The 22,484-nt window shown below is 36.9% G+C and overlaps 2 protein-coding genes across 7 annotated transcripts in view; one reads left to right on the top strand and one right to left on the bottom strand.

Annotated features, from left to right (window-relative positions):
- Positions 1 to 15,827, bottom strand: part of MUTYH (mutY DNA glycosylase) — a 372,894-nt gene extending 357,067 nt beyond the window's left edge. The window contains exon 1 of one of the 2 annotated variants that reach the window (XM_044085888.1): positions 15,724 to 15,827. Coding sequence is in view for 1 of the 2 variants with exons in the window: in XM_044085887.1 (XP_043941822.1) it covers positions 15,523 to 15,559 (37 nt within the window). In the remaining variant the exon portion in view is untranslated. Of the gene's footprint in view, positions 1 to 15,522; positions 15,611 to 15,723 lie in introns of those variants that run through there. The other variant, XM_044085887.1, reaches the window with a different exon arrangement.
- The window catches only part of TOE1 (target of EGR1, exonuclease), a 416,060-nt gene continuing 409,309 nt past the window's right edge, over positions 15,734 to 22,484 (top strand). The window contains exon 1 of one of the 5 annotated variants that reach the window (XM_044085892.1): positions 15,734 to 15,821. The gene's annotated coding sequence lies outside the window, so the exon portion shown is untranslated. The other 4 variants (XM_044085889.1, XM_044085890.1, XM_044085893.1 and 1 more) reach the window with 4 other exon arrangements.

Genomic DNA, 22,484 nt, shown 5'->3' with positions numbered 1-22,484 from the left:
CTCGATAACTACCCAGTAACTATTTCACTTCATGCACCAATAATAGCTAAAATAAAAACAGAGGATAATGAAATAAAAATGAGACACTGGCGCTTCCCAATCTATCTGTTGAAAAGAGATGAATTTAAGGAATAGGTAGTGAAGATTATTCATGAGGTATTAGAGAGGATAGAAATTTCTTCTGAAAATATAGCTAGAGAATGGGATAAAATTAAGGTGGAGTTTAAAAATAGGGTGGAAATGAAAGAAAGGGAGCTGTGGTTATGAAGCAACAAGAATTATTTAGAGGGACTTACAAATGATAAGATATTGCAGAATGGGGGAATGTTACAGAACAAGAGGATCAACTGCAGACTGCTAGTCAGAAAATAAGGGATTACTTTGATAATATGCATGAGCTGAGAAAGATTGCTCTTAAGCAACTTTTTGATAATAACTCTAAAGCACAAAACATATAGCACAATGCCTCCGGCAACAGAAAGCAGAAAGGGCTGTCGCCAAACATAGGGAGCCTATAACAAAAAAAGGTAACAAGAGATGCTGTAAAGATTTTAGAAATATTTCTGAAATTCTATGACAGTCTCTATAAAGCAGAGAAATATGAAAATCAAAAAACGATACAAATGGAAATTGTATGGAAGAATTAAATATGCCAAGGTTAGAGGTAGATGAGGCTCAATTACTAACAGGACAGGAGGAGATGAGATAAAAATTGTGATGTATAACCAATCTACAGGAAAGTCCCCAGGAATATATGGCATTTCTGTGGAAGTTTGGAATCTAGGAGCAAAAAACTGAAAAAGATCTGGAAGTTTTTGTTTAAAAGTATCTTAAAGGACAACAACGGGATATTAAAGCACATTGCTCAACCTGCTGTCTCTCTTAGTCCCTGTTTATTGATACAGCCTCGAAAAACACCCATATAGCTTTAAAAACTAATCTACTCAACTGTTTTCCCTGTTAGGCTTCCTACCTTTCCGTACTGTTTTACTTTGACTTTGCAAACCAAGTTGAAAAACCTCTAGCTGGCTCTGAAATGATGATGTCACATCTGCCAGAGCTCTTGCTCTAGCTACCGGGATGTCTCCTCCCCCAAAGTGATGTAATCCCCACCTGATTTGCATGCTGTATAGAAGAACCAGTGGACCTCCCACATTGTGATGTCAGAGCTGCCTTGCCCAGCCCACTCAACCTAATAAAACCCAGATGGTGCTGTGTGGAACTCCTTTTCATTGCACGTGTATCCTGTCAACTGCATTCATTTGATTGCCTGCATCTTCTCCTGGACTTTTTTGCTTCATTGGTAAGGTAAGTCTTCCTAGTGAAGGCAAAATGTAATTATACACAGAGCCCCTGTGTGAATGCACTCCTAGCCCTGATATTTTGTGCTCCTTGATATAGTTTATACTTCTGTTTGTGAGGGTGCCACGTGGTTCACTAGTGTATGCTGCTGCTGACTTTCTAGATTAGCCTAGTTCTTCTGTATTTGTTTGCTGCTGCTATTACATTATGTATTACATATATTATGGTTATACTGTTGTTTATTTGATACTGCTGGTTCTCGGTTCAGTTTTGTGTCTAATATCATCTTCTTAATTATCAAGTCATCGTGTGTTTGTGTGTGTGAATGCTGCCTTCTGGTTTCCTCATGTCCCATGCTGCCGGCTGAATTCTGCATTGAAAGTATTATCGGCGTTTATCTTGGTTACTGATGCTCAAAATAAGCAATCTTTTTTTGTATGCAAATGTTGGGTTATAATGACAGCTTGTGTATTTATTACTACTGCTGCTCGTTTCTGTTTTCTGTAATGTTAACGCTGACTGAATTAAAGATGTAGTGATGCCCACTTAGTTGTTGATTTAACTTACTTTTTGACCAAACAACTCTTTGTGGACACATAGAACGCGCACAATAGTTTCAGAACACAACTGGGTCCTTGCTTTACTTGTTTTTAGTTCTACAATAAAAATAATGAACTTTTTAAAACTTTATATTATAAGTAAATATATTATAATAAAATATGCTTCAAAGATGCGGCGAAAAAAGGGCACTTTTAGTGTCAAAATAATCAACATCAGGCACAGCTATATCTACTTCGTATAAACTGTGCTACAATATCGGTTTCTTGTTTCATCAAAATCGGCTACAATTACAACGATGGAAATTCACAGATACAATTCAAATTACCACAGTGATGATTATGACTGGAACGTTTATAACTCCATTCTGTTATTAAATAAGTGTTTGTCAACAGATTGTATCAAACTAACTATATAATTTATTTATTGTTGACATTTTATATTATTTCTTTCATCCAATAATATCTACTTAATTCTTAACAAGTCCAATATGTTGGAATTTTTCTAATCTGTATCGTTTTGCCTTTCTTTTTGTAGTTATGCTGCAAGTTTTGTTCCAATTACCTGCTTAAACAATATCAAAATACACTTACATATATAGGTAAGAATAACCAAACAACTCAGATAATAGTTAGTCTGTTTCTGTTTTCTTATCCTGGCTGTTTTATATTCAAACTACCATACTATATTTATACTTTATTAACTGTTAAACTATTAACACTGTATTTGTACTTTGTTTGCCTTTACTACTTTGTTAGTAACCCGGGTTGATCCTACAGTTGGTAATCATCAGTTCCCTACCCCAGAAAACGTACGTGAATACATACATACGTACGTAATGGAGAATTCTTTGTAAAGCCTACAATAATTAGTGGGGGCAAAAACCCAAAATCAGGGGCAGTTTCAAAATAATACTATAATTACGTTAGAATGTTAACAAAATAACATGTTTTGCATCACGTCAGCATGCACTTTCTGAACAATATCAAGCATTAAACTCTAATGTCTGACATTATTGTCTAGATGTAATCCTCAGTGATTTACCAGGAAATAAAAAATTGTATGAGGGGCAAGGCAATATATAAGACAAAATCAAGGAGATTATACAGAATCGGGAACAGCTGCGAGGTATGCATTAAAGTATTTACAGTTTGATTTTAGCTTGCTGGAGAAAGCTAGACAGACAGATAAAACACACATAAAATAATGGAGTGCTGGTAGTGGTGAAGTTATTTGTGTTTTATTTTTGTGAGGTAACGTGCGACTGGGAAGATGTAATATAAACAGGATTTTAGGAGTTTCATGTATTTACTGCATTTCTAAAGATGCCCAAGTTTCACAGCCGCTATTCTACAAGGTGTCCCACATACAACATTCTTGTTGTGGCTTTCTGTAAAAGCAAAATGAGGCTTGCAGAACCGTTGTTACATGAATTTTATCAAAAAGCACCCGTTGTAGCTGCTCGTATTTTAATTATACATGTACTTTCTCTGACATTCAGTTTTCAACAATAACTGTCAAAAGTAACTGTTAACCCACATACCCCACCCTCCGTGTGTGTGTGTGTGTGTGTGTGTGTGTGTGTGTAGGCCTACACTGTATGACTGGGTAGGCAACTTTTTATAAAAAATAATAAGCATTCTTAATCGTGGCAAGTAGAAGTCCATAAATTAATTTGTCTTCTATAACAGCGAGACTATATTTCCTGATCGAAGAAGGCTCTTTTATGGTAACACTCATCTAGAACGGATAGTTAAGTTGTGCTGTTTGGTAAAATCCTGATGTAGTACAGGCATGCGCTTTCGATTTCCTTCCCCAATTCTAGTTTGCTTTCTTTACATAAATGCCACATTATATAAATCGATGCTAATAACGCATGATAAAGATGTATCATCTGCACTGTTGCATAAAAGAAATAATATGTGCTCAAAATTCAAAAACAAAACAAAACAAAAAAAAAACAGACAACTTTGTAAACGCTTAACAAAACAAATATGCATATTCTTTTCAAATCTGGCACTGGAAAACATTTTTTCTAAAGAAGTGAGCTGTGTGCGTTACATATGTATGCATTTATGAATCTTTTAGTGGTACGGAACAGTTCACGATTAACCAATTTCAGGATCAGTCTGGGTAGTAAAGTGGTAATGGCAAATAAAGTACAAATGCAATGTGCATAATTAAACTGAAAGATTGAATATAAAACTATCACACCAGATAACAGAAATAGACTGGCTAGTATATGGTTTGTTTGTTTCTATGTATATAAGCATATTTTACCATTTTGGAAGGGGGCAAGTATGTGTATGTGAATGCAAGCAAGGGGCAAGTAAGTGTGTGTGTGTGTGTGTGTGTGTGTGTGTGTGTGTGTGTGAATGCAAGCAAGGGGCAAGTGAGTGTGTGAATGCAAGCAAGGGGCAAATGTGTGTGCGTGTGAATGTAAGCAAGGGGCAAGTGTGTGTGTGTGTGTGAATGTAAGCAAGGGGCAAGTGTGTGTGTGTGTGAATGCAAGCAAGGGGCAAGTGTGTGTGTGTGAATGCAAGCAAGGGGCAAGTGTGTGTGTGTGTGTGTGTGTGTGTGTGTGTGTGTGTGTGTGTGTGTGTGTGTGTGTGTGTGTGTGTGAATGCAAGCGAGGGGCAAGTGTGTGTGTGAATGCAAGCGAGGGGCAAGTGTGTGTGTGAATGCAAGCGAGGGGCAAGTGTGTGTGTGAATGCAAGTGAGGGGCAAGTGTGTGTGTGTGAATGCAAGTGAGTGTGTGTGTGTGTGTGTGTGTGTGTGTGTGTGTGTGTGTGTGTGTGTGAATGCAAGCGAGGGGCAAGTGTGTGTGTGTGAATGCAAGTGAGGGGCAAGTGTGTGTGTATGGCTGCAAGCAGGGGGTACTCTACTATTATCCTCTGAATTTTGCATCAATTTGTAAGAAGTGTTGTGACTGTCACTTTCAGTGCATCCCTTCCCAAAAAGTATTTCACATAGCTAAGTGTAACGGTGAGTATATATGTAAGGGACTTGTGTCAGGGCATACTGTAATGATATTTACATTACGAAGATTTTTAACTACTTGGTCCGGTTGATGGAACACTTGCAAATTCAAACCTGTTTCTTCTGCTTGTCTGTCATTTGGTTAAGAGGAGCTGAGCATGCAAGTTGCCAATTTGTTTGGGTGCATGGTGTTCCTGCTATTGAGCACTCGGGGCTCTGGACAAGTAATAATAATTTTATATATATATATATATACATATACATAAATATATATATATATATATATATATATATATATATATATATATATATATATTATATATAATATATATGTACTGGTAGTGTACAGTGTTACTTCTCAATCTTTCTGAAATAGAGAAGGACATGTATGTGTGGTGTTCGAATTAATAAAGCTAACAAAGGTAAATAATTAACTGGCATAAAAGTTCTTGTGTAACATCTGTCATAATGTGCGGATGTAGATCAAGAGACCACTGTAACTTTGTGTAATGGCTGGAATGTTTTGTATTACTCAGGATTTCCAGTAGGGGTTGTGCGAATGCTGCATCAGTATGGAGTTGTGTATGATTCAGTTTTATTTTTTTGCAGCTGGAGCTTATACAGTGTTGTGTCTAGTAAGGACTGGCCCTTGTGAAGAAATATGTAGGTATGTAGAGTGATTTGTTAGTCAAGCGGTGCATGTATCTGGAAGCCTGCTTAAATGCAGGGTGTAATGATAGTGGTGATATGAGTGGATCAGGCTGTAGCTGCAAGTACTGTTGTGGTGTGAGTGGACCTCTGTGATGCTGGCTACCTTGAGGAGGTACAGAGGCTCTTCTCAATAGTGCTGAGGTAAGTGCCACATTTGCACATTGTAAACCAAAAGCCAGCTTATCTGGATATCATTTATGATGGATCAGTTGACTTCTGGTACATTTTGGGCACTTAACTGGTATTTGATTACTGTAGAACATTTGTAAGGTCCCTTAAAATCGTAACTGTTTCACAGGTGTTAGATGATGATCAGTACGCTACAGTCTTAATGCGGATGGTGTATATTTATAGAGATAAATGGATAGAGCGCATACTTATCTGTAAATGGACATACTGGAATGAAAGCAAAATATATAGTACGACTATGCATTCTAATCGGTGAAATTCTGAGTAAACCATGATATAATGGAGTATATGTAGTTGATTTGGGTTGTGACTGTGTAATTGTAGCTGTGGTTGGAACACAAAATTGCCCGTTGCTGGAAGTGTGATAGTCCAGCAAAAATGTCAAACTATAATCTCATTTTTCTGAAGAGCCCTACCGATATATGACAAAGTACAGGCAGAAGCACAGTAACAGCTGCAAAAACTAAGAGCATAAATTTGCAATGACCATGCTTAGACATTAATTGCATGTCTTTACATAAGAACTGATGTATGTCACAATTAATCGACAACACTACATCAGATTACATGAAGTATGCAATACCGTAATTTTCTTAAATTACCACTTTAAAAAAGCATGTGGGTGCTGTCATGCAAGTCTGTGAAATATTTTGTGTTTATAGTGCATAATTTGTTAGCTATTTAACCAAACAGGAAGGAAAAATAAGTTGGAGTTTGATGCTTTGCAAAACAGTGATTATTCCCAGCGCTATGGAGCTTGGTTCTAAATTTGACAGGAGGAGTGAAACAAAAAAAGTCTCCCACTGTAAGGAGAAAACAGTACATTAGTCTGGTCACCTGCTGTGAGCTGTCGATCACATGCAGATAATGGGTCAAATTACCCTTAGCTGTTTGACAGCTAGGGAAGGTAGGTGTGAAGGGGGAGGGGAGATACCTTGAAGAACTAGATTTCAGCCTTTACAAAATAAATCAAGTTAGCATTTCTAAGAAGAAAGAGCAATAAAAGGCACTTTTCAATTCTGTTCTGTAGCATTTGCACTGCTTGTGTTTGAAGTAGTCATTGAAAAAGGATAACATTTTAACCAAAAGTAGGTGACTATAACACAGCAATGAATGCCTGTAAAATCAGTGCACTGATAGGAGCTTTAGGGAAAATGTGGCAGATCTGATGCAATTTTATGGAGACAAACAATGCATTATGGGATACTTAGAGGCAGACTAAACAGTCAGAATTATTTCAAGATGCCAGACCACATGTGGTCAGAGTAAGAAATTGTGTATAAAAATATCTAAAAAGCTTTAAATAGTCCCAGAGTGGTGTTAAAATGTAGGAAACACCAAACCACGATGAAATAAACATGTTTTTTTGAGTCTGTGGGTGTGGTTGTCCTTTAAGAGGAGGAGAAGTACAACTGTCCTGGAAAAAAGCAGTGTTAGCTGTAATACCTAAAGAAGGTAAAGATCCATCAGATCCAGCTTCATACAGGCCCTTTTCAGTATTACTCCATGATTATAAAGTGTCCATGTCTATAATGTTTAAAAGAATGGCAAAGGTAATGCCAAAACTGAGAGATGGATCAATGTGGTTTTGCGGAGGGGAGGCAAACATTTGACAACATTAATGATCCAGAGGGAAGCAGAATGTAAAAAAATACCATTGTTGTTGTTGGGTCTTGATGCAGATAAAGCATTTGACAGAGGAAGCTGAGACTATATGGAGCAGTCAATGGAAGCATTTGCATTTCCTGAAAAAAAATAAAAGGTTGATTAGGAGAATATATGAGGGTTCGGAGACTAAAATTAAAGTGGGTGGGGTCCTCTCTGATAATTTTTGCTTGAACAGAGGAACCAGGCAGGGGTGTCCTCTTTCCCCTTTACTATTTGCATTGTATTTAGAACCAGAGGCAAAGAAAATAAGGGACTCAGAAATTCAAGGATATAATTGGTATAGTAGTCAAGAAAAGCTGGCTTTATTGGCAGATGGTATTATTTTGTACCTGACAAAACCAGATAAAGGTAGTACAGTGTTGTGGAACATTTTGAGACAGTTTCTGATCTTTTCAGGATAGAAAATTAATTAAGCTAAAACAAATGCAATAGCGGTAAATTATGTACCTGCACATGAACAGGTTCAGGAATACCTATATTTATGGGGACATGATAAAATGCAGTACTTAGGAGTATGGATTAAAAATGATTTTACTGAGGCAGCTGAAGATATGTGGGAAAAAACTAAACAAAAGATAATACAAAAAGTGAGAAAATGGAAGTTTTGTTATATGGATATGGATAGTAAGATACAAGCAGTTAAAGTGTTTTAGTCCCTTTAGTCTTATACATAGGTCAGGCATATTTTTATCAACCAGAGGAGAAATTGTGGGTAGCAATTAATAAAGAGCTGAAGGACTTTATCTGGGAGGGGAAGACAGCAAGGGTCAAGTGGGATAAGCTGATTCTTCCAGTAGACCAGGGCAGCTTGGGATTACCCAATTTGAAGGGGTATTTCAGCTCTACACAGTTAAGACTCCTACACATAGCACAAGCAGAAAATGTATAATTCAAAGTGGAAATCGATGATGATGAAACACGGGAGAAGCTCAAGAAACAAAGAGAGACTGAGATTTCGGATGCAGGCCTTTAAGGAGAATAACAATAATCATGCAGATTATTATATCCATAAAGTAGCAGAAAGTATACTCAGAATTAAACCAACACGGGAATGGAGAAAGGAGATTCTGCCGATAGGGATGACTGCAATTAGGGATGCAAGACAAAAGGCAAAAGGGGGCTGGAATTTATTGGAGAAAACTGGCAAAGGAACCAAGGTATTGGGAGCAAATAACTAAGAGAGGGAAAGAAGATAGAATGGGAAGATGCCAAGAATTTATTTGGACTGTAAGTTAGAGATTGCCTTCCCTATCAGACATTAATATTACAGTACAGCCAAAGAGAAAGAAATAAGGGGATCCTAAATAAAAGACTAGCACTGGTAGAGTTTTTAATAGACTCTAGAACAGTAGCTGCCATTAAAAAAGGAATAATTATTAGAGCATATAAAATATTGTATGCTAACTATAAGACTCAATCAGAGGAGGTTAGAAAGAATTAGGAAGAGAGATTGGATAAGCAATTCACAAAGAAACAACGAGAGGATATATGTATGTCTCCCAAAAAGGGAACAAAATCTAGAAGATTTAGGATTTTTGTCTGTAAATGTTTACATAGATATTTTTATACGTCAACTAGACTCAGAAGAATTTTTCCTCAGGCACACAGTAAATGTTGGAGTTGTGAAGGGGAAAAAAAAGGTAATTAGGAACATATTTTCTGGGAATGCTGTGTGTTGGTGGACTTTAAGGGTACCCTGCAGGATACATTGTCAGAGATACTGGGTGGGCAGACTGGTCTGACGAGGAAGATAATTTTTCGAGCTATGATACGGAATTGGAATTGCCTAGACATTGTAAGGCCTTGCTGTGTCTAACAATGGTGGCTGCCAAAAAAGCAATTACTAGAAAATGGAAATCAAAACCTAAACCAACTATACTGGAAGTAGTGAATATAATAACAGAGGTAAAACAACTGGAACTGAGATCTTTGGAAAGGGGTAGGAGCAACCTACATAGGAAAATGGGAACTGTGGGAATAATAAATACAAGGGATGAATGAGTTTTAAAAGATGGTAGATTTATTTGAGCTATGTTTGAGTGAGAAAGACTGTGTAGATTATAATTGGCATATAATGTTTGTAACTGGGAGTGTCAGTCTGGATTGTGATGTAAATGCTTGTGACTAGGATTGTGTCGGTGTGGTTTGTTTTCATTTATATAAATGTATGATTGTTTAATAAAGATGTTTTGTCTTTAAAACATAAAGGAAGGAGTTGAATAATTTATGTAATATTGCTTAGGTTATATGATATATAACAATATGTATGAAGTGGCACGAGTGATCGTACCCTACGTGAGTTGGTTTTGCCTTCACAGCACGGGGATGGAGACAGTCGTTATTCTCTGGCGTGAACAACAGAGATGGTGAAACGAGGGGCGAAGGCTCGGTTTCACCAAACAGAGAATTTAATGGGAGGAATGCTGTGTGTATTCAACACGAGGACACTAACGTGGTGAACCCTTCCAGTCAACACAGGAACAGAGTGTTTAACCCAGGTACTGTTTCTAATTCCATTCCCTTATCTTTGGCAGCTCAAGGGGGATTTGGTACTTTGTCTAACAGACTCAATAATTGTAAGTTAAACGAATGGGTCCACGTTTTTAAAAGTAACAATGACTTGTTCTCGGAGAAATGCGATTTGAACTGTGGTATAAACAGCTATAAATCGTCGGCGACGATGAGTTCCCTAAAAGATGGAATTAGAGATCTAGAAAATAAACTATTTAGAATTAAAAGTGTAAACTTGGACATTCTATACTTAGAGGAATGTTTGAAAAAGCATGTAGTACCACAGGGTCTGAGGGTTTGTAAATACCCAGAGGGTTTCTCATATGATACGGACATGATAAAAGCATTTAACCAGATATTTGATTAATGTGGATTCAAAATGTTAACTTTGATGTTGAAATATTCTAGACAAAAGGTAGAATTTTTATTGAAGGATGCTGAGAAATTAAATCAAACTATTAAACAAGATTTGCTGTTTGAACATTAAAGTGATGTGTATGAACATTGTTTTGTAAGAGTGGATAGAAAATGTGCAGAAATCTGTAAACGTAAACAAAAAAAGTTATTTAGGGATTTAAAACAGTACAGAGACTATAAAGCCTACCTTTTTAAGGGTAGGCTTTTTAGAAGTAGAAACATCATTGATCAAGTTAATGTGGATGACACTAGAGATACTGATAATCACCCCTATGTGGGAGTAGCTAATGAAGTTCTGGAAGGGGACAATATGCAGAACCCTACAGAGGGTAGTAACATCAATGGCCCCTGCCCGGAGGCTAGGACTCCCAACCCTTTAGACTCAAAAATAGGTCTGGACCTTATAGCCCCTTTGGGAGGGAAGGGTGATGATGAAGAAGGTACTGATCAGGATTTTTCTACAGGGAAGGCGAAAGGAAGAAATCAAGGAAAAATCAAGAAGAAAGGGAAAGTATAACAGTTGATGAAGACGGGGTAACTTTAACTTACAAGGGTTTTAAGATTTTTAACCTAAGTGGGATTGAAATTAAACCAGAACATTTTCATCTATTTATCAAAGGCTTTAAATTTGTTCCTACTAGGGGCCTACATGTTAGTGATGTCATTCCTGAATTAAAACATTTTGTTAGAAAAATACATTTTTCCCTTATTTTTGAACAACATATTACTAGGGAAGAGAATTTTAGACAGGCAAGTACCTATAACCCACCTTTGCATCCTGCTCTACAGGTTTTTGAAGCAGCACGTACTTCTGATATTTATCAACTGAGTATGGACAAAAAAAGAAAGAAAGAATTTGGTTACACAAAAAACTTAACTTCAGGAGAAAAATAAATACTAGATGAACTGTGCTGGGATAAAAAAAATTGAATTATGAAACCAGACAAAGAGGGAGGGGTCGTGCTTGTGAATGCTTTAGACTACTCAAGTAAAATACTAGAGATGCTGTTAATAAATGATTATGAACATCTACTGAAAGATTCCTGGAATTTTCTGAATAGTTTGACATCTACCACAGTCAATTGTGAAAATTATTTCTTGACCATTGACGTGGTTGATCTTTTTTCATGTATACCAGTGGAGGAAGGTTTAGATATGTTTACGGAACTTTTAGGTGAGAAACAGTCCATTTGTAAGGTTGATGTAAATGTTTTAGTGGAACTTATGAGAACAGTATTGGAACATAATTTTATATATTTTGAAGGGGAGACATTTAAACAGACCAAGGGTGTGGCTATGGGGGCAGCATGTGCCCTCATTTATGCCAATTTGGTTTTACTAAAATGGGAAATCAGTTATGTTTTTAGTTCTGATTATTGGAAGTACATCAAACTATACAGGCGTTTTCTGGGTGACATCTTTGTCATTTGGGAAGGACCTGTAGAATTAGTGGCCCCTTTTATACATTATTTAAATTCAACCACAGATTTTCTGAGGTTCACTTACAAAATGGATCCCAATAAAATGACTATCTGGATGTTAGCATAGAGAAATTTGAGGGTAAGTTAAAATCTAAAATATATTGTGAAGATACTGTTAGAAACTCATACCTTCCATACACGAGTGCACACCCCTGGAAGCAAAAAAGAAGTATATTAAAAGGTCAGATGGTCAGGGCAGCCAGAATGACCTCGGACAGATATGACTTCTTATCTGAGACTGAATTAATTTCAGAGTTTTTCAGGGACAGAGGTTATCCAGAAGACCTGATAGTTGAAACAGCTTTGGAAATCACTAATGGATGGGGTGTAAAATATGTTCCTTTGTTAGGTAACACTCAACATACTTCAAAGATTAAAAATGATGCTGAAAATAATTTTGGGAGAGCACTGGTAGTTCAGTACAATCGTTTTTCTGGTGAAGTTAAAAGGATTGTAGAGTCCAATTGGAAGATGCTTAAATATAATCAAGAAATTGCAGACAGAATAGGTAATTCACCCTGTTTTGTTTATAAGACGGAGGTAAATTTGAAGAAATTATTTGAGATGAACAAAAAGGTAGTTGCAAAAGAACTAGGGGTAGGGACAAAGAAATGTGGTAGGTGCTCTTATTGTAGGTACATTGTTGACAAAGAGTAAATAATTTTGGAAAACAGTATGAACAGTATAATAACTTTTGGGAAAGATAATTGCCAGACTAGGGGCATTGTTTACTTAGCTATCTGTAGGGATTACCCAGTTTTTATGTAGGCAAATCTGAAAGGGCATTAGGCAAGAGAATATGCGAACATAATTATAACATCAGAAAGAAAAATATGAACAATGCACTTTACAGGCACCTACAAGTTGAAACCACACACAATGGGTTTAGATTTGAAATTCTTGAACAAGTGGTAGCTGACTCTAGGGGAGGAGAATGGGAAAACTGGTTGTGTTGTAGGAAGACTTATTGGCAGATTAAATTGAACATAACCAGCTACCCAGGGCTCAATGATCATATTTCAATTAAACCATATTCAATTAAAAAAGCAAAAAGATTATAGTCATTCATATATAATGGTATTTTGTCACTGGAAATTTATATTAATTGTCTTGGGCAACCACAATATGTGTTTATACAACTTTGGATAGGTTGTAGTAACACATTTTGGTTGTTGGGATATTTTATGATCATGAACAATGTATATATACACACACACACACACACACACACACATATTTATTTATATATATATATATATATATATATATATATATATATATATATATACACACTTTTTAAGTTTTTATACATTTGTCATGTGTCATACATTTTAAAGTTATAAAGTTTAAAGTTATTTCTAGAGTAATTTATGTGGATAGAAATTAATGTCTCTTTAAGGGATTTTTGGTGCCTTTTTTAAGGGGAGAGTATTTATACTGGTTCTTTATCTGTATTTGTTTTTACTTGAAAAAGTCCAGCATACGGCAGGGTGAAAGCGCTTGTATTTATTGTGGAATAAATTATTCATAGCTTTTCGGTGTGTCCAGACCATTTTTTCTTTTGTTAGTTATTAGTTTTATGATCTGTGTTCTCCACGTTTTGTTGTATTAACATATATGAAGTATAATGTAATGTTGATATAGTTTCATTAATTTTATATGAATGTAAATGTGCTTATGTCACAAGCAATAATTCAATAAAGGTGTTTGTAAAATTAAAAGAAAACGAAAGGAAAGAAAACTGGAAGGCACACAAATACACAGGCAAGTATAAAGAACTTCTAGAACAACTTATAATGAGAGGTGAATTTAATCCAAAAAATGAAAGGCTAATAAAAGCAGTTCAGGATAGTGGAATACATACACATTGGTTTACAAAGGCTTTAGAAAAAGTGGGAAAAACAAACAACTGCAGTTCTGTAAAACAGAACTAGAAACAGTTGCCCATCTCACTGGTGAGTGTGACACACTCATGGCTGAGGGTCTGTATACTGAAAGACACAATAATGTGGTGAGACTATTGCACTGGGGATTGTGCAACCACTATAAAATAGTAGTTGAGAAGCACTTAGAACATAAAGCTAATAAGTGTGGATCACATGGGCTCACCCAATACTAAAAATAGATGCAAGAAAATCAGATAGAGAAAAAAAAGTAGCACTAAGCAATGGACTTGATAAACCCAGTGATTAAATGTCTTATGTATCAACAGACACATACTTTTAAAATACCAGACTCTGCAAGAAGAAACAAGAGCAATGTGTAAAAAAAAAAAAGATACCTAGACAGCCCCAGTAGCAGTGCAACTAACTGGAGTATTAAAAAAATAATTTTCAATCATACTTAAATATGCTACCAATAGATGTAACTCCCTGTGAACTACAAAAAGGAGCAATTCTGGGCACATTTGAGGTGCTGAAAAGTGCACTTTTAACTAACAACAAACAGTGAAGAAATCCCAATCCCTCCGAGCTACATGCTGTAGGGACCTAAACCTTATCACCACAATAAACAGAACATGCTGGAGGGATAGATTCCTGTCCCAGAGACTTCCCATACTCTGGAACAGACTACCTATCTATGTCAAACAGAGCTCCTCATTAGCACTCTTCAAGAACAATCTTGATGATTGGATGGGAAATAGGAAATTCACCCCGGGGATCCCCTCTGTGGTTCTGCTCGACAGGGGCACAGGAAAATAATTTTCTTAGGTGGCGAAAGCCAGGGTACCTTTTTGGCTAGGCTTATACAGGCCCTAGGGCCAATAGCCTAGTACCTACCTATGAACCTATAAATGATTCTCTTGAGCTGTGACAGGGGATCTGAATTGCCGAGATATAGTAAGGCTTTAATACGTTTAATACTATTGGCTGCCAGAAAAACAATTACTAGAAAACTGAAATTAAAATACAAACCAGTCATAACTAAAGTATTGAATATCTTAAATGAGATAAAAGGGAAGGAGCATATTACACCTTTGGGAACAGTATATGCAGAATAATATTCAGGAGAAGGGAAATTTAAGGGAAGGCAGAAATTGAGCAATTTATGTAACTCTGCAATGAATGATACTTATTAAAAAGAAAACAGGTATACTGCCATGAAAATAATAATGGGAATGTTGTGGTGGTTGCTTTTCACTCCTATAACGTTACATATACCCATGCCACTTAAAAACACTGCATTCATAATAAATAAGTTAAAGTAAAAAATGAATTTACTCTAAGTAGACTTCTGCTTCATGCAGTCTGTAATTTAAATTATGCACTTATGTTAGCCATTATTTAGTATATAATTAATGCAGACTGCTACCCAAAGTGCTAACTCTCATAGGCTACAAGAACTCATGACATCACAGCTAATATTTACAGTGGAGTTTATTGCAAATTGCCAGTTACAAGAACTTATGCAGGACTAATCTCATTTCTCGAGAATGTTCAGAAGTTACCTGCAGGGACTGCTGAAACTGAACTACAGCACAACATAGTAAACTAAAAGCTACATGAAATATAAGTCCATATTCTAAGTTTGATTATGGGCCTGCATTTCATCATTCTAATCAAATCCACCAAAACAGAAGCGGTGATCCTGAAGTGCCTATAACCCCCGTTCATTCTCGTTCAAGAAGTGGTTCAGTGTTACAGACAAAGACATATTTACTTTTTCCAGTAATTATAAGGAATATGAAGTATGAAAAGCTTCTTACTGAAGAGAATTAAAAACAGTTGGTTTGCTAAGCTCATACGACTCAAGATTTTCCAATTTGTTCACACATGGAATGTATGAAAATTCTCAGCCACTCCCACTGAGTTCTACGTAATTTGAATAGTGCACACACTCAGAAACAAAATGACAGCTTCAAACGATTGGTACAGTGACTTACTACAGATGCAATTAACATGCTAACCTGACAGTGACCAAAAGCTGGGTGTTTCAAACTTGACAATGGAAGTGTAGAACTCGACTAAAGTTCGTACCAGACACGTTATACAAATACTATAAAATGTAAATATCTAAAAAATATAGCTGGCTGTAATAACTGCCAGCACTACAAACTAAATAAACAAGCTCTCGCTCCACCAAGCTGCTGTGCAGATTTATGCAATGCAATGTAGTTTTTTTTCCATCCTTCTCTAACACATGTGTGGTGGGGGGGGGTTACGCTGAAAGTGTTTTTTGCGTCACTGTCGACGGCCACAAGTAAGGAAAGACCAAACATGAGGGTGGTTGAAGTAGTTTGTTGTTCTTAATACCGCCGGAAAGAAGTTTACTTTATATGTGTGCAGGTCTGTTATTAATGATACCTAGAGCGGACTTTATATGGTGTTTCACTTGCGTTAAGGCTTGACAGCAAGTACTATTGTGTTTATGGCTGTTGTGCTATTTTTTTGACATTGTGGGTCTCTTGTGCAGATCACGTGTGTTGATTTTGGGTTTAATGACGTTTGTGTCATTATGTGCATAATTAAACGGTTTTATTTTGCACATGCATATTTAAAATGAAATTGTATGACCAAGCACGGATCTGTAACAGTAAGGAGTAGCTTAGCTTTTAACATCTCGGCGCCAGAATAAGGGGAAATGACACATCTGGAACACTTTGAACATCAGTTGTACAGATTTAAAGCGGCCAAAGTGGAAATACACGAACTGAGATGCATTTTTCTAAGTATATGACTGTAATTAATGCTTGTATCTATTTATTGTAATCCACTGCCTTTGCCCATTTCTCAGGACGTCAGAGCAAAGCTGTGACCCAAAATTCGAGATAGTTGAGAGGTATACCGACCATTGAAATGTTGCAAAGAAGGTTTTATGGTGTTTCTGAAGACAGACATTTCCCTTTCGTTAGGAAAGTATAAATATAACAAGACTTAAGGCACTTATTTGGAAGGTGGGTGAAAGTAGACAGTAGTGGCTTCTTTTGTGGGTCATTCAAGTATGAAACTATACTCGTATTACAGTTTTTTTATCTTTTTGCTTGTGAATCCTTAAATGAGAAAAAGTACTTGTCTTGGAGGCACCATGGCATACCTCCTTGTACTTGTTGGATAACCATGTAGGTGTGCTGAGTCTAATAGATTTTTTAAACCATGGCCCTTTCTGCTGTTGTGCATGTAAGTTACGATACTATGTAGGATATGTTATCCCCTGATAATTTTTGATATTTTGAACGAGCCCAGTGTCTGTTAAATTCTGATCTGTAGTCAGCCGTTAGTGTCCTTCCTCCTAACACACACACTATTGAAAGCTTCTTGGATGCTTCGGTAGTGGTTTTCCAACCAGGCAGGATTTTTTTTTGGGGGGGGGGGGGGTGACACTTCAGTGCTCAAGGTGAGCTGTGCTTTTGGGTAGTCTAATAGGTTAGCTTATCTAGGTGCCTGTGGCATTGCCCATAATTCTGGTCTTTAATAGGGCTGTATTGTATGATTTCTCTGAAATGCATTGATGTACAGCTCTACGTCCATTTGTGGCATGGAAGTGCACTCTGTGACGGTTTAACAGTGGATTCTCTGTTTTTGTTGAGAACTTAACTTGATTTCTACTCCTTGAAAAACAGGTCAGATCCTTTGAAGTATGTCAAACTGCACCTACAGAATAGAATGAGAGATTAAGATTTTTCCTTTTATCTCTTATCAGGTTAATGAAAACAAAAACTTGGAACTTGCTTTGATGTTTCTTTGTGAAAAAGCATGTGAAATTCTTTTCTGTGCCAGAAGTGGTAATTGTCAGTTATTGGCTGTCCTGATATGAGAGTCAAATTTGGACTTGGTATTGCTGAATTCCAGCCACACTGGACATGACTGACAGTCATCATGTCATAAAAAAGTTAAACAGCACTGTGTATTGCACTTTTTACAGCCATTTCTTGTTATGATTCCTTGAAGAGAACTATATTTTGCATGAAAGGACGACAATGGGATTCTGTTATTAAATGCTCAGATTTCTCCCTATTTATTGTCCCTGCTATGAATAAACAGCATAGCATTTAAAATACTTTAAATTGACTGTTTCTCTCCACTGGAGAAGTACCTTACTGTACTGTGGTGGTTTCGCGTTCAAAAAACTTTTACCGCACCCTGGAAAAGTCTCCAATTCATTGATGTCATCGAGGCCGCTAAATACAGGTAGTTTTCTGGCCATTTCCCTCCCCAAACTGACCATCCTAAAAACCCACCCATGCTGTGATTTCACAGCTCCCTGGTCCTTCCCGTACCCATACAGGAAGTAAAAGTCAGAACAAGGAAACAGTACATGAGTCAAGTCTCCTGCTGTGGTCTGTCAGTCGCAGCAGGTAACGGCTCAAATTACCCTTAGCACTTTGACAACTAGGGAAGTTAGGTGTGAAGGGGGATGGGAGGTAAGTCAAAGTAGTACAATTCACTCTACACCAAAAAAAAAAAAAAAACCCTGCAGTTTAGCCATTCTAGTCATTGAACAATGTGAAATGTTACTTAAAACTGACTGAAAGAAAGCAGTGTGTGCATCTAGCTCTCAACCTTCCATGTCCAAAATGAGGAACACTAGCCCTCATAATGTGGAACAAATGGGCAAAATGTGGAACACATATTAATGGCTTACTAACAACTTCAACTAGGAAGGTCATAGGATGGTTAAAATATGCTGGTTTTACTTACAAAGAAGATCTTTTAATGAATTAATATGATTAATTTCTATTTACAATGGATTTCACTTAAAAAAAAATTCCTAACACTGAATGTGTGACAGTCTTTCAATGTGGAACTTTGAGGAACTTCGGGGAATATGAACTTTTTAAGACCCCAAATGAGGTACATTCCTCGTAATGAGGTACACTTGAGAGGTATGAAATAAATGCAGTGACAGGAGCTTTAGGAAGAAAGAGGCCTGCGTGATGTAACTTTTACAGATGAGTGCTGCATTGTGGGATACCTAGAGACAGACTAAACAATCAGAATTACTTCAAGATGCCAGATCCCATGTGGTCAGACTCCGAAACTACGTAAAAATATTTAAAAACCTGTAAATAGTCCCAGAGTGGTGTTAAAATGTAGGAAACACCAAACCGTGATGAAATAAACATGTTTTTTTTGAGTCTGTGTGTGCGGTTCTCCTTTAAGTTACCACACACCGATTCTTATGTCCCCTACACATAAACTTTAACATACATTTTTAAATTCTGAAATGCTGCATTATTTTGGGAACAAAAATAAAAAAAATCTGCTGTTAAGGGAAAAAGTTTGTGTTTAAAGTGCATTCTGAAGACAGCTCCTTTTATATGCTTGGTTTGTCACATATTGAGTAGTTTAGAAGTGTTAAAGCGCCATCATTCTTCAACAGTTTTTAGTTTATTTGTTAAGAATATTTAAGAGAGGAATAACAATTCCAGTGATTTAAAGATCTTACTTTTTTCTATCAGAACTCCGAAAACGGAGCACCTGTATCAGTTTAGGGGTGTTTACAATAGAGGATGTTGCAGTCCACTTCCCACCTGCTGCTGGTGTGATTGTTTTGTATAGTTTTTTTTTTTCTTAGTCATATTCTAAAACTGTCTCTGTTTTTCATAGTTGTGCTTTACAGAAGTGTAAGTGTAAATACCAAGTGTCTTTAGCTTCATACTTAATGGGCCTGTTTTTGTCTGGTGCAGCCCAGAACTTCTTATGAGTAGGCTTTACTTCCATAATTATTGATAGCCAGTAATCTACACACCCGGTACAGAGGCCTGCAGGTTTCTTCCAGCACTGTTCTTGAACAACTTGTTTTACATTTCAGCATAAAGCTTTATTGTATTGCAGTTCTTCCTGAAATTCTAAAAGCATTGTCTGATGTCAGCTTTGTAGGACTCTTGACATTCCTTGCTTCTAAAGTCTTAATTTTCTTGAAAGTAATAACAAGTCTTATATAGGCTATAAACACAAGATAATGTTGGCATCATTGTATTTTTCTTATTTTTTTGCAAAGGTGGTTCTTTTGGGGGGGGGGTGTTGAGCCCATAAATTCAGGAATACACCTTGTTGATTTGTGGTCCGGTGGTTCATATTACTGTTTCTTTTTTTCAAGTTTTATTAATGTCATGTCTTATACTTGAATGGTATTCTATGCATTATTTATTCTAAATTGTACACTATGTATTACATAACTTATGTACTTCTTTTACACATTAATTCTTGTTAAAATGTTTTTATTTTTGACTGTTAAACATTATTTCATTTCTGTAAATTTTGTTCTAGGGAGCTTTTGTCCCTGGGCCTCAGCTGCAAATGGGCCATTGGTTCAGTCAGGCATTTCCTGGTAAACAAATGTAAATAAAAATAAATATTTTTCATGATTTAAATAAGGCAGTGATTACTGAAAAAGTTGGGTATACTTTGTATTGATTTTATCTTACATGGTATATTAGTAATTTATTATTAGAGGTACTTGTGTGGTTTATGAGTGAGTTATGCCTAATAACTTCATAAGGTTATGCAGAGAGAGGTTTTTGCTGTCCTGACCAGTCCACATTTAGGTCACTAAGAAGAATTAAATTGGTTTTCTTGCATATTTGTGGAATTTGTTTTACAGTATCATTGATAAAGGGTGACAAGATAGAAGAAATGTATGCTACTGCTGCATTGAATTTCCTATTTATGTTTTTCATGGAGTTTCAAAGCCACCTTCAGGCTTTACTCCATTTCTCAAAGAGGGTAAGACCAGTTAGTCCTGGTGTAAACTTCTGAGCACCCATCCAGTCTTAGTCTGTTGAAAGCAGTTGTAACTCCCAATCCCAATTAAACAGAGAAGAGGAAAGTGCTTTGTGACTAATCTTTCTGTTTATTGCATTCTTTTGATCTTCTGATGAAGGTTTAGATGTCTGGTTCTAAAACTACCTGGGCTGTTTGACTTATTGAGATACAGGAGGTTAAGGACCACTGGATCTCTAATTGCAGGGTAAGCAAGGCACTCAGGAGTCTGTAAGACACAAGAGTACACTGTGCTGAGTTTCAATCTCTCCTGGTAATTAAAGTTATTAAGATCGGAGATCCTTTTTGTTAGGAACCTCTATGCTTATTGAGTTTGTTAATGTGCTGAGTAAGAACATATGGAATGTTGGAGTCTATCAGTGATGAATAAGGGGAAAGATCTCTTTGTTTTTCGGCTTTTCCCGGTCAGGGGTCACAACAGTGGAACTCTGGTCCGCTAATGATTGGCAGTGAATTTTTACAGTGTCGAGTTGCCAGCCTGGCGCCCAGCCTTCAAGAAAGACACACCCACACACACTCCCACCTACCTGCATGTCTATAGATTCATTCGACTGCGGGAGGACATGCAGACTCCTCTCTTTGTATTTGGACAAAATACCTGCAGCTTTTATTTACTGCGGTGGTGGTGCTGCGGTAGTGTTGTCACCTCACAGTTAGACGTTGCCCGTTCGATTCTCAGTTAGAGCATCTTCTGTGTGGTGACATGCGTGAATGGACCTTCCTTCGTTGAAGGTTGTGCATTAGGCCCGGCAAGCCAGCATATAAAAATCTACTGCTAATCATTAGCGGACTGGAGTTCCGCTGTGGTGACCCCTAACCGGGAAAAGCCAAAAGACACAAACAAACCTGCAGCTTTTATTGATTGATTGATTGATTGACATTGGTTACTGGGAAAGTCCAACTTGGTAGAAGCTCATTTTAAGTGAAGGCCAGAGGAGATATCTCCAAATTATTACAAACCGTTTTAAGAACAATAATTTTACAGTCTTCATAAATAAAACAAAAAAAAAGGCAAAATGAAAAGGTACTTGTTCACATTTAGGTATATAGTTTATCCTGGTTTTGAGCAAAAACAAAGCCAGATTTTATCTAGGAAGTCTTTCAGAGTGGTTTTCAAAGATGGGAGGAAGAGTATAGACCTGATGGGGTACAGTTGAGCGTTCCAGGCCTTAGCAACATTGTACAAGTATAGGCAATGCCCAATAGATTTGCTAGTTTTGTAGACAGGCAGGAGTTTTGGTCACTGGATGACAATGACCGACTGGGAATATAGTTGTGTAGAATGTTTGTCTGTTTTTTTTTTGAGTGCATGACATGCAGAGATTCCCAACAAAAGACTGACGGCCTTTATTTTTGCTGAGTAGAAGGATTTCATTACTACAGTTACCACATGATGATCAAAGGAGAGAGAACTGTCAGTCCAAGTGCCATGTTCTCTGACTACCTTTTCCTTTAGTAAGTGTGCTTTCTATACTGTATGTTGTGGGCAATTAATTTTTTTTTTTTTCCCTTAAACCATGATACATTTTTTAGCATTCAATTTAAGCCCATTTTCAATATACCAAGTATTAACTATAGAAGGCTCTTTCTGAAGAGTAAAGATGACTGAGGGTTGACAGTTATAGCCAACTTTAGTTAACCAGAGGTCCTGGTTGTCATTTTTGGGAGATCAGAAATGTATTTGCCAAACAGGAAGAGACCTAGTGCCGACCCCTGGGGAGCTCTATTAACCATGTGGCTTCTGTCTTTCAGCTAGTTGACTATTCAATCTTTTCACACAAGGATCTGTCTTCAGAGATGTCTGGTTCACACACAATTCCAGCATGAAGTATTTTATCAAAATCTTTGGTCAGATCAATGTAAGCTGTATGAGCACTATTACACTGTCAACAGCGTGAATAACCCTCTCAGAAATAATAGGCATGACAAAGCCAGATTCTTGGGG

This window comes from Protopterus annectens, chromosome 10.part0 (assembly GCF_019279795.1).
Source record: "Protopterus annectens isolate FY-2018-M chromosome 10.part0, PAN1.0, whole genome shotgun sequence".
In the NCBI taxonomy this organism is placed as follows: domain Eukaryota; kingdom Metazoa; phylum Chordata; order Ceratodontiformes; family Protopteridae; genus Protopterus; species Protopterus annectens.
Note: the sequence above shows the minus strand (reverse complement) of the source record. Positions and strands in the feature narration are given on the sequence as shown.